This window comes from Cyprinus carpio, chromosome A5, assembly GCF_018340385.1.
Source record: "Cyprinus carpio isolate SPL01 chromosome A5, ASM1834038v1, whole genome shotgun sequence".
In the NCBI taxonomy this organism is placed as follows: domain Eukaryota; kingdom Metazoa; phylum Chordata; class Actinopteri; order Cypriniformes; family Cyprinidae; genus Cyprinus; species Cyprinus carpio.
In genome coordinates, this window is record NC_056576.1 from 33,885,178 (window position 1) to 33,901,226 (window position 16,049).

Here is a 16,049-nt window from a genome sequence, read left to right on the forward strand (position 1 = left end):
TCACATCACCTCAGTTCTGACTGTACACACAGAAAGATAATGGCCTTCCATTGCTTAATAGAATTTTGAGACATAAATACAGTGTTTTAAGGGATAATTTATGCAACAATGAAAATTCTTTATAAAGTCATCATTTACTCACCCTCATTTTGTTACATGATCATGGCAGGGGTTTGGAAATTATACAAATCTTTAAAAAAAAAAATAATAATAATAATAATGCACAGTGAAATGATTTCATACAATTTTTTCCAAACTTTAATATGTTATCCATACATTTTGGTCAATTTGAGAATTAAGTCTGTAAAGCATAGATGGACATCTCCATACAGAATCCATATGATATCATTAATTTCATGCAATTAAGAATTATCTTACCACAAGACTAAAGTATTAACTATAAAAAACTAAAACCAGCAGTAAGTGGCGGCAAATCTTCAGTGAGAACTGAAGAACTGTCTGTTGCTGTCTGCAAATTCAGTGTGAGGCAAATAACGAATGTGTTTTGTCATAGCAATGATTAAACAAAATTAAGTTTTATGTTTCTTGTATTTTAATTTCTTGTCAGCATGTCACACGATCGATCTTAAAGAGATAGTTCACTCAAAAATGAAAATTCCGTCATTATTTTCTCTCCAAGTTGTTCCAAACCTGTATGAGTTTCTTTTTTCTGTTGAACACAAAAGAAGATATTTTGAAGAATGTGGTGAACAAACGTTTATGGTAGCCACTGACCTTTTTTTTTCAGTGACTACCATAAACTCTTTGGTCACCACGTTCCTAAAAATATCTTTTGTGCCCAACAGAAGAAACTCTACATGAGGGTGAGAAAATTACAGAATATTTATTTTTGGGTGAACTATACCATTAACTGGAGCTTAGAACCTAGAACGAAAAAGCTGTTAAGTCATATGATGCAGGCATGTTTTCACCGGTTTAGATTGTAATATAAGATGGAGAAATTTTGCACAAATCATGTAAACCCGGGAACAGACACTGTGTGTGAAATGAGCTGCTGAATGAACAGGAGTGTTGCGTAAAGCTGGTTAATTTCCCCTGATGATTAATCTGGGCAGAATGGCACTAACACTCAAAAGGTGAGTCGTGATGTTCCAGCTGTAAACTGTTCATCAGCAGGCACGACAGCAGCAGCTCCACCATTCAGACTCCAGAGAAAACAGCCTTGTCGAACAAACACTCAAAGCCATGACGGCTCTCTCAGGCTGTTAGACCTTGCATGTGTATGTGGAAATTCTCCTTAATATTAAAAACATTATAGATATACTTTCACACTGCCATTGAAATACTGAAAAATATTAAATTATTAAATTTGTAAATGTTTTTGGTGTATTTGTTGTATATATGATTGTATTTAATATGATTTTTTTATAAGAAGTTTTTCATACAAATTTTTTAAATATGTTGTTCTGCTTAATATTATTGTGAAAACCATGATACACATTTATTCAATCCAATTTTAAGACAACAGCACTTCGTATTATGTTGTTACTGTTCATTTTGACCAGCGTAATGCATCCTTGCTGGAAAAAAAAAAAGATACAGAAATTACAAAAAAGCTGCTTTAATCAATTACATGAGTCATTTTCAGAAATTCAACCAGTCGCTTTTGCAGTTTAGTTTAGTTTTTGCAGTTTAGGTTTTTCCCCTCTGGACAGGAAAGAAGTTTTGAGTTCTGAGAGTTGAGTGCACTACGAAAACCTACTGCAAAAACTCATTTCCAAAGATGACGAAAATTTGATTTCTCATGATATGCCTCCTTCAATAAAATCCACTCCCAGCTTAGACATCCTCATGCTATATTGCGTTCTGCTGTATATGACCTGATGGATTACAGAAGGTCCACACACGGTGAAATGGGGTTATATAACGTTCTTTATTGAGTTCCCTTCCATCAAGGGCAATGTGACCATATTCATATAAAACCCAAAGCACATTCTAATGACACTCATTACACAGAAGATACTACTATACTGACTGCACTCTAAAGCTGAAGAAGAATCGGAGAGTCAACATCACAGGCAAAAGCAATGTGTTAATGAAGGGAGTTTAAGATGCCCTGCAATTAATGAGCTTCTCAATATACTGACCATCTATGGAACCTGTGTGCAAGAGGCATGCAGATGCATTCATTATAAAGGACACAACAAAAAGAGAAAATGTGCAACACTGTCAATGGCACAGAATGGAGACACTTGCCTTCTGAAGATAAAATGGGCCGTTTTGGAATGCCCATCCTCGGTTATAACAGTTACAGGAAGCAGATGGAAATCTGTCATGGTCCCTTTAAGAGGATAAGCACTTTGAAAATAGAGGAACAGTATCAGAGCCTAGTGCTTTATGGGGTCTTGGTTCAACAACAATCAGTGTAAGACAGAGCACAGGAACAGTAATCAAATGATAGGTGCAGTAGTGATTCGGCCCTCTGTCACGCTTATGCGCATGCATGGGTCAATTCTTAAAATCAGCTCTAAGAGCAAAGGTGATTCAGTCCATCAGATCAGATGACTGATGTTAAATCTGGACAACTGATGCCTCCAAACATCTCTATTTTTCTAAACCTATGATGCTTCATTATATTGTTACACAGATAGTAAAACACCATCTAAATGTGACCCCAGGCTGAGGTTTAGCAAGTGATGATAAACAGAGCAAGAGGGCTCAGCGGGAAGATTGGGGGTGAGAATAAAGAGCAAGATGGTTTGTTTGGTGAAGAGTTGAACAAAACACTTGGGAAGCCAAGTATCCCTAAAACATTTCTTACTGAGAGGGAACAGAGCACATTGTTTTTCCATAAACAGTCCAGTGGACGATCCTAGATGTCAATAAATACAATGGAGGTCAACTTGAGAGATGGGTCTTGCGTTCAGCAAAGAAGGTACATTAGGCCAGGGAAAGAACTGTAGGAAGAGAGCAAAAAGAAATGTTAGAACATTTCACATTAAATTAAACACATTTAAGTCTTTTGTTTTTTTAACTTAAGTGTTACATAATTGTGAGTCATCAGTTTGCACCGATGCAGGTATTTAAGAATGATGGTAGCTTTTTGGTTTGCGTCACTAGTTGCACAACACTCAAGAGCAGCAGTTGCAGAACTCACCACTGATGGCCTCTTGGGCGAAATATTTCACATCCATGTCTTGATCTGATGCCAGTTTCTCCAGCACTGGTTTCACCTCTGTCTGCAGACAGCTATAATCAAAAAATACAAAATGAGAGACATAATGCTAAAGTGAGTCACATTAAGAGAAATGTGAGTATTATATAAATGCAGATGAACACATACTTGCTGTCCAGCACAGGTCCAATCTTCTGAAGAGATTTGGCCACATTGAAGCGTACATTGGCTACCTGGCTACTTTTCATTGGACATCTAAAATAAGACATCTTGAAAACTACAGGGAGCATGTGTTTGGTGGTAATCTCCTGTCCACACACGACATCTTGAAAACTACAGGGACATCAGTGCTACTTCAGGGGTTAAAAATTAATTGTTTTGATTATTTTTTCCCTTTTTTCCCTTTTTATTTTTTTAGATTGTATTATTATTGTAATTGTTTATGGTTATGGTAAAAATGTAAAGTTGTAGTGTAATATCGTGTAAAAATTAATTGTTTTGATTATTTTTTCCCCTAAATCTAATATCGTGAAAACTGATAGCAGCCAAATACTATTTCATGGATGATGCATCATTCTACAAAGAGTATACGAGACAGATTTTAATATATTTTAAGGTCAAAATGTTTGTCAAACTGCGCTTTTCCACCTAGTGCATCAGCGGCAGCCCCATACATTCCTCTGTGACTCAGCGGCTGTTTGTTAAAGCTGATAAGCTCTGACTCACATTAATGCAGAAGAGGGTAGTCATCCTGTGCAGGTAGTTGGGGTCATTAGCCATGCCCAGCACTTTGGGAACAATGGTGTTCTGTGCCCACTCTGCTCCAAACTTCTCCACCAGCTTCATCAGGTTACAGGTGGCTGCCTCTCTGATGGCATATACTGAAGATCACAGAGACCAAAGTACAGGTGGCTGCCTCTCTGATGGCATATACTGAAGATCACAGAGACCAAAGTTTTAGTTTCCTGACAGACTCCAACACAGTATAACAGCTATTTCTATTTTTGTTACATTTTGACCATTTTAAAACGAAATTATGAGCTTTCCTTAAAAGTAACCTACCATGATCGACGAGCCACGCCATACACAGAGAATTGAGCTTCTCGTCAAAGAACTCTACACCCTGGAAGTATGAGAAAGAGAGAAAAAAAGGATACCTCTTATCAGTTCGATTAGCTTACACGACCCAAGACGCCAAGGCAGCAATAAACTAACAGGATGATTAGTTAAATGCTTTAAACTGTTAAGAGAGACTGAAGAATAAGAACTGATCAATGGAACATTCCGAACCCTATTTCAGGATAAAGCATTCTAGAACACTGACGATCGGGACTCACCAGCTGTCCAGCCAGAAGGGGCATGTACTCAATGATTGCCAGTCGCACTCGCCATTTGGCATCCTCAGCCAGCTCAACAATAGCTGGAAGCAAAGACTGGGAAAGCTGGCGGATTCCAATCACCTCGTTCACGCAGTCTAAGTTAGAGATGATGTTGAGGCGAACCTCTGGACACTACAGGAAGGACATGACAAAAATTTTAACATAAGAGACAACATGCTAAATAATAACCAATACAATTGAATGCCATTAGTAACTAAGACTACCAAAAATATGTTGTTTTATTGGAAAAAAAAAAAATATTAGATGCAGAAATTTTCAAGCTAAATAAAATACTAAAGCAAAAATTTACGCTAAAGAAAAAGATAAATGAAAACTTAAAATGATAAATGCACATTACTAAAATTAAGTAAAATTAAAAAAACCTAAAATACAAACAATAAATACTATAACAGTATATAAATAATACTAAAAATACTACAACTTATTCCATTTTCCCAACAAATAAAATTGCAGATTATTTGTAATTGATTCAAAATGATTCACCAAAAGGTTCAAATGATTCATTAAACTAATGCAATGCAGTCAGCAAAAATGTTAACCATTAAATACAGAGCTCAAAACTGCGAACATGCACCTGATTGTTGTGGTGCTACCTGTCTTCATTTCTCTGCGAAACGTTCCCGAATTACTACACAGTATGTGCCTGCTGTGAGCCGATACAGTGACTGGTCCGCTATTAACTTTAACGCGTATCTTAGATTCATTATGTTAGTGTCAATCACTCCCTTTTGCTGCAGTCGGTCACGTGACGGGGAGCTAACTTGGAACCGAACGGTTTGTGTTTTAATTCAGCCGATCTCTGTTCTGGACTTGCACAAACTGCATTGAAATCATCTGCCAAAATGACATTTGTGTGGAAATACTATGAAGTCTGTAAACGGCCGTTAACAGAGGGCCGAGACGCTGAAGATGGATGCAAAAAGAAGAAAATACTGTAGCAGGCAGAACAAGCTCACTGTTCACTATGTGCGAAATATAGAAAGTCCTGAAAATACTGAATTGGTGGTGAAGGTTTAAATGAATGTATTCTGAAGGGAACTGACTTGTGAAAAGTTAAAAAGACATTTTCTTCTCATCTTGCCTCCGTATATTGCATATATAAAGAACAAAGCAGTGCAGCAAGGAAACGCTCTATCGCTGCTGTTCCATAAGCGCCACCTGCTGTCAGAGAGTGAATCTTCATTTTCATTCAGACCTGCTGTTTTTGCATAGTGCAGATGTTTTATGTAGCATAATTTCACAAAGCTAAAGTCAGACCATTTTACATCTGAAACTGCTCATGTATGCAGCATCTTTGTTTGGATTAGGGATGTCAACGATTAATCAATGATCGATTAATTGTCAATAAGAGATGCAATCAATTAAAGCAATCATGGTCGATTAACCTGTTTTTGGGCTGTGTGCAACTCATGCGCAAAACACGTGCGAGCGGCTGTGAGTGACGGTCGGTATATAAACGCATCAACATTTATTCATAAATGTACAAATTAAGCTTTTAATGTGATTTAAACTTTAAAAGTACATTAAAATAGAAACAACAAAGTTCTTCAACATGGAAAGCAATAGAAATGTAGTAACAGTCATTTCCCCAGATAATTGTTTCATATTGTGCGCTTTGCAGGGCTGCGGGACACAGGACAGAAAGGCTATCAACTTGTTAATTCGTTCCTATGACTTATTAATTTGTGGCAACGGTTCATGTTTCATTAATTTGTTCCTTAACCCATGATTTAACTGAAATAAGGGAACAAATTAATAAATCGAACGAATTCTTAATTCATGAAATCTTTAATTTGCTTTCCCGCATGTTTACCACAGTAAGAGATGCGAAAACAGTGATTAAAAGTGAAAGATAATAAAATAAACCTGCGAAATTAGAGGGTTAGACGGTGAGGATTCAGGAAAAGAAACGATGCCTAAATATTATTTAATTTGTGGAAATTCGTGACCAACCAACAAACCAGAACAAAGGCCCGTAAATGTAGGCCATGGGCTGGAATGCATCCAAAAGCATGGTCGCGATGTAACATTTTCCAGCTAACAAATTATTCCTCTAATAAACAAAGCTTTTATACCACACTTGTCATAATCAGAGCTTATAATTTGTAAATAAATAAATGCTGGATTCAAAACAGGAATTTAAAGGTGCTGTGACCAACACAGACAATACATTTTCCCGGAGCATTCACTGATGTCACTAAACGGTGACGCCGAGCATCGTTCACAAGTTTCTGCATGGACCTAACTAGCCTAGGGCACAGGTTTTCAAGCCCTGGGACAAAATGGGATGCTTTAAGGAAAATTTATAGCCTATAAGTAATGGGCCTAACATAAAAATAACAATTTGTTTAAAAAAAAAAAAAAATATATATATATCTGACTTAAATAATTAAGATAACGAATATAAAACAGAAGTGTGGCAGCACTCCATAAGTTCATGTAAAAAAAAAAAAAAAAAAAAGGATGACAACAAATCTTCTGTTTTTATTGTGAGTGTGCACAAATGAAAGTAAACACTTTTGTGGATTATATCTTACGCCAAAAAGTTTTTTTGTTGTTTATGTCTCAGCTGTTTCGATCGGGCTGGCGCCTCACGTGCACGTATTCTAGCAATTCCAACTTACATTGCAGTTCATTATCAAAATGAAATACAGTCAACCAAACATATAAAAGGTTACACTGGTCAGTTTAAATAGACAGTAATAGTATACTGGGTGTTATGCCAAGGACGTTTTTTTCTTACGTGAAGAGGATGATCTTTTCCGTCTATATGCAAATGCAAGTAAAGTACAAGCCTAGTTTACATTATAAATAGTTTAACATTCAAATACATTGCGAATATGGAAACATTTGGATAGGTGCTGAATGAGACGTGAGCAATAACCTCCAAATACATCCAAACGCGCTCGCACCTCTGGTATGCATGCACTGTCACAATCTAATGCATTGTAAATGCTGAATTTTTAAAAACAACTAGGCCTACCGGAACGCAAAAATTCTAAATCTGACATTTTCCGGAACAGGATCCAGCAGGATCAAATTAAGGACTGGTCATAATACTCCGATAAAAATGTTTGATGTGAGCAGTGTGTTTTGCTGCAGCAGCGCCAATGGAAGTGGCTCTCTGACTGCGCAGCACAGCCACAGGCGTCACAGTTAGGCCCATGTTTGGGATGATTTTATTTTAAATGCCATAATGTTTTAAAATACAACAACGAGCACCACGAAACCATTTAAAGAGGCACGTTCAGCGGTCTCCGTGCTAGGATAGAAAAGTCAACAAAGTAAAATGATCTCAAACATATGGAGCGCTCTCTTGATTTTATCAAATGATCTAAATCACATCTATTCATTTTATACTCCTGCTACTAGCATTTTATTCAGACTAAAACCCCTTTAATTCAAGTGAGAAAGTGTTTTTTTTTTTTGAGTGGCTTTTGCACATGCTGTCATACCGGTGACTGCGTGCCGCTGCAATAGATGTATTTTGCAGCATTAAGGTTAATGATTAATCGATTAATTAATCGTTAATTTAAATGGCGATCGATCATGGAAATGATCGAAAATTTACATCCCTAGTTTGGATCATGATTAAAATGCTGTGGTTGCCTGTTTTAAATGGCTACAGATACAGACCGTAATAGCGGAAATAAACAGCTTGCTCATGTACTCATTTTTCTGGTAATGGAGGTGATAAAAAGGTTGCTGACCGTAATAGCGGATTTAAACAGCTTGCTCATGTACTCATTTTTCTCTTGCTCTATCAGAATCAACTTACTCGCTTCTAAAACATCAGCAATCAGAATTGGCTATGAAAGATCGATGCATCACTAACAAGGCAGGGGCCAAGTGTGTGGCAAAGAATTCAGGATCAGGTTCAATTGTTGAAGCTTTTAATCATTAGGATGTTGCCAGCCCTTTTGTTCAACTGGCAGTTGTGATGCTCCTTAATATTCAGAGGGTGCTCCTAAATTGTTGTTAGTGCACCTAACTTCTTGAAGTTTGGAGCACCAGTGCTACCAAGGAAAAAATTAATTTTGACCCCTGAAATACTAATGTATTATTGCACAGCATCAAAATTAGTTTTCATCAGAATTCACAAGCTGACAATTATATGTCATGATTTTTTTTTTTTTTTTTGCAGAGCAACAGCGCAAGAACTAACACAGATTAGAAAACTGCTTCCTGTCTTAAAACATGGATCAATGCACGCTGCAGTCCAGGTGGCTTTGTTCTATTTAGTTCGCGTAGTCTGTGTGACTGACAATGTTCAAAGACTTCTCCCAAGCAGCTTAAAGAAAAGCGATCGCAATACAGACAGCAGCAAGCAACAAAAAAACCCAGTAAATAAAGAGATGAGACGTGAGATAGTGCCGCACTCATCCATTCATCTCTCACTTCAATGCTTTCTGCTTTCCACTAAAAGGCTAGCATTAGCAATGCCTCACCTCGACAGGATCAAAGTGAGCAGTTGCACAGAAGTATCATCTGTGACTGGAACATGACGCAAATTACCTCAGCCAGACCTGTGCTGTCTGTCTCTCTCTGTCTCACACACACACACAAACACAGCAGGCTTACCTCATCTTTGAGCTGGGCCAGGAAAAGGGGAAGCAGGTGCTCAATGGTGTTGTCTTTGCCTAAAATGGTGGAGAGACCCATAATGACTGATGCCAGAGCAGACTTCACATGCTGATTAGTGTCTGAGACAAGTTCCTATTGACAGAGGAACAAAAAACACATTGTCAATGAATATCAATGCTTCAATACAACTCAAATAATCAAGTGTAATACCTGAAGTCTACATGAACCGTGAGATCTCACTGGTATCAGTTAGGGCTGGGCAAATAATCGACAATGACTCGCCTGCGATTATGAACGCGATATTGCATTTATAGCTTGTCAGTGAACTACGGCTCTGTGTATTAAATGCCGCTCCATCTGAAAGCACATGCTGGAGATTTACTACTAATCACAGAACCGGCTTTACTGACGAGATGTGCATGAAAATCACATTTGATTATTTGCACAGCCCTAGTATCAGTATATACTGGATCTTGAGTATTTTGCTACTGATCCTACCAGAGAGGATTACTACATAGACCATGTGACTGTAAAAGTGGTAGGGATACAATGGTAAGTTTAAATGTAACACTGGCAGATCTTTTTTGGCTATCAGTGGGAAGGACTGCGTTTTGGTACTGATTTACTGTTTTAAGTTTGTTTTTAACTCTTTATTTGTATCTATGCTGATGGCCATCACGGGTATTTTGTTGGACATGTCCAAAAACAATTTTAAAAATATATATATTAGCTACTAAGATAACCTGGATAACAGAGGTTTCAGGCATTTTCACCAGAACACTATGCTTCTTAAAGCACAGAAGAAAACAGTGACTGATATACAGTAAAAGCGATCCAGAGCAGAAAAGTATTCTAGTTTTGCTGCAGGCAGTAGGTCAGAGCACAGACACAATGACACGCTGTTAATCTGATCTTGTTTAAGTCTTAGACGCTTAGAGAACAGATGCTGACTCGAGAGTTATCTGCCAGTAACTGAACCAGGATTGGAACTGTGCGCCAATTAAATGTGATGAGCACTGGAACAATGATGCACAAGTGATCAGTCTGAAATGGGACAGATTGCAGAGATGCTGACAAGTGCTTTTACCTTAACACAGGGGAGAATGTGTGTCATGATGATCGTCTCTCTACTGTCCTCTGGCAAATTTTCACAGAATTCTAAGGACAAGAAAAATGATCAATGAGAGTCATCACAATACAAACATTAAATATTTTATTCCTTAAGCAAGGCAAATGACTACACAAAAAACTGAAAGAGGCAATTACAGCAAATTCTAAATATGTATATAAATTACAGTATTTTTCACAACATGTCCCTTTTTTGTGAAACCTAATCAAGCCTGAAATGAAGCTTGCAACTCCAACATGTCAGAGAAAAAAAAAAAAAAAAAAAAAGAATCACTGAGTTGGAAAAAAAAGGACTTGTAAACTCAATCAGTGTAGCTAATCATCTTCTCAATGCTACACAAAGCCATTTGACTTCCAACTGTGATCAGCTGTGGTCATTTTGATTTGCTCAGCATGAAAAGAGCTTTTCTGGAGCATTTCAGCCCTTGGTAGTGCAGCTGAAGCAAACAATCAATTATGGGTGGCAAGGCACTGTCAAAAGAATCACGATGCCGGCTCAACATCGTGATGTCTGTCAGCCATTGGCGTTGGACGATGACATCGTCTTTCGGCCCCACCCTAATGTGCAAAGTGCACACATTTGAATTTGTGCTATAAATGAGAGAAATGTGAGTCCAAGTTTATTTGTACAGCACATTTCCAACTGGTAGTTTCAGTTTTACTTTAAACAAATATGTTTAGGCTTGGTGTTTATAAAAACGTCACTAGAATTCATGTTCTATATTTATATTTCTAATTTCTATTCTGAGTGTCCATTCAATTTAGATGATTTCTTGTGAAGTGAGGGGAACTAAAATACGTTTAAAACATTTTTACCAGTATTTCACATTATTTTTGAATGTAATAAAATGTGACTTATACATTTGTGCATTTTATCAGTTTTTTTCTCTCAACAATGTAATTCGGACCCCTGCGACTTGTGCAGCTTATTTTACTGAAAATATCTTAACTACGATTAGCCTATTAATACCTATTATGCAAATTTGCAGAGGTATTTTCACATATTACATGGCTGATTTGGCGTCTTCTCTCACCTTTGACTTTATTTGCAGCAGCAGCGCGAACCTCAGCCTCACAGTCTTTCAGAAGATTCTGGAAGGCTGGCACTAGGTCATTCTTTGTGATTTCTGGACCCACAGCCTTCTGCAGCTGTAAATTCGCAGAGACAAGCATGTCACTTCACATTTCCATTTCACAGTAGCACTTCAGCGTTTCCTGCAGACTCAAGGACAAAGGCACTTCCGGTGCATGCTAGGATACAATCAAGGCTATTCTAGCACCGTTCATGAGATGCGGTACATTCTCATTTCTAAAGCAGGTCAAATTGCCTGTGCTCATTGCTTTTTAACCCAGGATTTTGCTAGGTGTTTATAACTGCATTGTTTCCTTTAAAATATCTAACATATCAAGTGGCTCAGGATAATCCAAAATCATCCCCATGACATGACAAAATAATATTCAAAGGAACTGCATTAAGGTCAAGATGCACAACAATGAGCAGTGTGCATCACAGCAGGATTATAAAGACCAGTGAACGCTTATGAGGTGGCATCCTGAAACTGTGATCCTAAGCAGGGAAGAGGTTTCCAGGTAGCTTATATAACATCAGCACTATAAAACAAAGTTAAAGGATGCACAAATTCACATCACACAGAAGTGACTGCTCCAGCGCTATTCAGTGGTAGAGCTCTGCCACTGCTGAAACAACATTCATGAACCACACAACATTTAGTAGTTTTTTTTTTTATCAGTCTGACAAGTTCATTATTTTAAGCCAAGCTTATAATATGAGATTGAAGCTTGTCACCTTGTCACACGAATTTGCTGATCGCAGTGTGTGCCCGCAATACTTGTAAGGCACACACACACATGGAGTAGCAGTCGCTTCAACAGACTGCAGATATGTATATATTTTTCACAAAGATATTAAAAAGCAAAACCATTTTTAGCTGTGATAAGAAATGTTTTTTGAGCACCAAAATGCATGATGTTCAACATTCAGATTTGCCATCACAGACACAATTCACATTTAAAAAAAGAGATAATAAAATGGAATAGAGGTATTTTCAATTGAAATAATATTTAACAATATTAGTCTTGGTGAGCATAAGATACTTTTCAAAATCCTACCAACCCGGAACTTAAACTGTAATTTAGTTATGCCCATGAGGAGAATTATGGGTGGGAGCCACCCAGCTGCATGAAAATGGAATTCTGTTAAAAAACACTAGGATTTTCCAATAAAATTCAATTACATATAATTAAGTTCACGCATGATTTGCTTTTGGCTTACATCAGAGAATTTGTCTGCAACCATGTAGCGGACCCTCCAGGATTTGTCTTCTGCTGCCTGGCGCAGAGTGGGCATTACCAGTGCTTCCAGATCCTCTTGAGGCAACAGAGTGGCAATACTGACGCCGGCCTCCACAGCCAGGAGACGAACAGAGTCCTACAGTGATGTAAATGTTTGCATTCAGATGTCAGAGGAAAACACTTTGATTTTTACCATTCAATTCTTACTCCAGCACTGAGTTACATAAACACAATGAAAACCTTTCAAGCCTCCAATGGTCTTGCCATGCAACGTGTGCTCAGAGCCTTTATGCTGTGGTTTGAGTAATGATGGAATTAGAGTGTGTATATTTTAGCGAGTATTACTGAAACCAGACCTGTTCATCAGATGCCAGTGCAGTGAAGAGAGAGATGATGTCACTCTTGACATACTCCAGCTCCAACACTTTGGCAAATTCACCCAGCTTGGAGGCGGCTGCACGGCGCACCATGGGAGTATCATCAGAACAGAGGGTACGGAAGTGCCTGAGGAGAGATGATACATGTGTTAACGTTTCCAATTAAACGGAAAATGAAGACGATGAAGTAGTGATTTTCCTTTCCATTTGTTATTTTAACATTAACACTCTGTAACTATAATTACGCTTAATCTAAATAGTTATTCACACAGAGTAAATAACAGGCACAGTAAATAATACATTTAAGCAATACATTCCTATGAACACATTCACACCATAGACAAAAATCTGTCTGACGTCAGAATGTGTTATACATTCTGTATAAAACTTAATACGATATAAGCCAGCTGGAACCCTGTTTTACAGCTGCTGATATTGTTAATACAAAAAATATGCCACATCGAGAAAACAAAGTGATGTGAAAAGTGTAAATGCATTTGATATACATTTATACTGGTGTGAATGTTATGAAATCTGTTAAAACATGCCCAGATCATGTTTTTCTCCGAAATCAAAAGCAATACATTTAGTTCACTTAGTTAATTATGCCTGCTTTAGCAGCTTTTTTTCATTGTGACATTATTTTCATGACACCTAAGCACATTTCACTCCAAATTCTCATCACTGTAATGCAAAAGAAAAAATATCAAAACTTAAGATTTTAATGGAAGTATTTCTTGCACTGCATATGTTTTTATTTCTGTTTTTTTAAATAAAGTGATTGCATTACATTAATCTTTTTACTACAACACAGTAAAAACTATTAGCACATTTGTATATTTGCCAGAATTAACAGTAATGAGAATCACTTTTGTGGTTTAAGGTAATTACTAAAAATTACCTTTAAGATTCACCCACCTATCTAGCACCATATATTACAACAGCTATATTATTTAAATGCCAGCATTTATTTAATTGTCATTTTTTAATTTATTCTGATTTAAATTAAGTGACTGTATTATATTAGTGTTTAAAAAAAATTATTACTACATTTACATATTCAGCAGAATGTTTGATTAAAGATTACAGACACAAGAAAAAAGAAAAAAAAAAAAAAAAGATGTGCACAGGTAAGTCAGACAGTAATAAATACTGCAATATATTCCATAAAAACAAAACTGTTAATTTGGAATTCATATAGGCTTTAAGAAAAAAAAAAGCAATGGTTAAGTGAGTGTAATCTGTTTTGTTAATTTATTCAAGTGCTTTCTCGGTGTGCTCTTGGTGTGAACAATCCTGTTTTAATTGTATCACTGTTTCCAAAATAAAAATTTAGTTTTATAGCAAAACACTTTTCATTAATATGTTAAACTTACTGGCGGATCTCAGCTTTGACTGTACTGGAAACTCGTGGGTAGCAGACACTGAAGAGTCCACAGGCAGAGGTACGTGATGTGAACCAGTCACCACTGGCCAAACGCTTCACCAGAGGCTCAAAGTGTACCTCCAGGTCCACTGGAGAGTGCTCATGGGATATCTTCCGCAGGGACTCCACTGCCTTGTCTCGCACCACTGTCTCTTCAACCGTAGCCAAACTCTCCAAAGGGGGCTGAAAAACACAAACACACAAGTCAACAAGCAAACAAATTCAAACTCAGAATTATTTAATTCAGTCAATTTCAGTATGAAATCAAGTCAAAAAGCTTACAAGGAGACAGTGCACATATTCAGGTCCTCCAACCAGCATGGTGAAGTTCCCCAGTTGTTCAGCAAGAGCAAGCAGTACTTCATCCTCATCATAGATGGTATCTGATCGATCAGAAAATGAGAAATTGAGAGTTATGCACAAGAACAGTTTACTACACCTAAAACAAATCTGTTATAATCATTTTGGATAGGAAATAAGCCAGCAAAAAAATAAGCTTACCTGTGAGGAAAGGCAGAAGTTCCGTGCGTGTTCTTTCGACGCCCAGAGCTAAGGCGATGGTGGACAGTTTCTTAATGCTGTTCAATCGCAGCTACAGGGAAAGGAGCAAGAAATCTATAAGAGGAGAGTCTCACTATATTTGACAGCAAAGCAGCCGACTTGATGAGGGACCAAACGTATAAGTAATCCATGTTTATAACATATAAACTCTAAAATGATGGTTTGATAGCTGACAGACCAAAGGAATAATGACATTTTCAATCCATTGAGACAAAAAAACTAAACCATTCATTCATATTCCTTGAATCCAGTCTTATAATTAGCAGCACAGCCCTGTTTTTGTTTTTAACGAGAGGGGTATGAGATCACCTTATAGTGACTGTAGCTAATAATCACCAATTGGTGTATTTTTCAAATTTAAACAAAATATATAATAGACATTTAATATATTAAATATGAATTAAGATAACTAATAAATCTGAAGTGTCACTGAATTATCTTCTCGTCGCTACCGTTTGCTGCATGAGCTTTTCGCTTAAATGACATAAACTGTGTCAGTGTGTCGTTAATGTGTTCACATTGCAAACTATTCAATATTTGAGTCATACTTAGTCTGTGCTTTAAAACGTCTTGTAATGAAATATTGTGATTCTCTGTTTAAGTAATTAAGCGGCTCAATGACATACCAGTAAATCACAGAACTAACGTTAGCCGTGTTAGCAACCGCACAAACTGCTCTGCGTCACACTGTATTTACACACGAAACAGAGTTATTTTACACACACCTAATAATACATTTGGGTGAGCTAAACGACACGTCTGTGGCTTTATCTGTCTTTGAATTTGATATATGATCATATAGTGTCTTGATTACTGAATTGTCTTCTCGCTGCTAGCCGGCTGGCTAAACTTGGACAGGCCCACATTACTGGTTGCTGCTAGCTACTGCTGTCCAGTCAAGCCTCTACGCGTTCGAGTCTATTTCTCAAACTAAAACTTGGTGTTAAAATAAGTATTTTGTTTACCTGAACATCTTCGTTTCTTAATTCGTCAATTAGCACGGCAATAGGGTAAAGAGAGTCGTCGCTGTCTGCTCCCGCCATCTTGGATGCTAACGGCTGCTTAGCTAGTTCCTGCTACGGGGTTTCTCTTCTCACTGCGCCCAGCCCCAGCAAACAAACAAC

The 16,049-nt window shown here is 37.4% G+C and overlaps 1 protein-coding gene across 1 annotated transcript; it reads right to left on the reverse strand.

Annotated features, from left to right (window-relative positions):
* Positions 1 to 1,875: 1,875 nt before the first annotated feature.
* On the reverse strand, positions 1,876 to 16,049 carry LOC109088001 (serine/threonine-protein phosphatase 2A 65 kDa regulatory subunit A alpha isoform). The gene is made up of 15 exons (XM_042756998.1): positions 15,891 to 16,049; positions 14,866 to 14,956; positions 14,647 to 14,747; positions 14,315 to 14,547; positions 12,918 to 13,065; positions 12,542 to 12,697; positions 11,283 to 11,397; positions 10,208 to 10,278; positions 9,118 to 9,252; positions 4,474 to 4,647; positions 4,199 to 4,259; positions 3,859 to 4,017; positions 3,305 to 3,461; positions 3,119 to 3,210; positions 1,876 to 2,918 (listed from the first exon to the last, which is right to left on the reverse strand). The coding sequence occupies exons 1-15, from the start codon at positions 15,966 to 15,968 to the stop codon at positions 2,902 to 2,904; spliced, it is 1,788 nt and encodes a 595-aa protein (XP_042612932.1). The 5' UTR covers positions 15,969 to 16,049; the 3' UTR covers positions 1,876 to 2,901.

Excerpts from the sequence above, each read along its gene's own strand:
- LOC109088001 (XM_042756998.1), bottom strand. The coding sequence starts at position 15,968 with ATGGCGGGAGCAGACAGCGACGACTCTCTTTACCCTATTGCCGTGCTA. Across the intron at positions 14,957-15,890 it reads TAAGAAACGAAGATGTTCAG|CTGCGATTGAACAGCATTAA; the intron begins GTAAACAAAATA and ends CTTTCCCTGTAG. Across the intron at positions 13,066-14,314 it reads GTCAAAGCTGAGATCCGCCA|GCACTTCCGTACCCTCTGTT; the intron begins GTAAGTTTAACA and ends ATCTCTCCTCAG.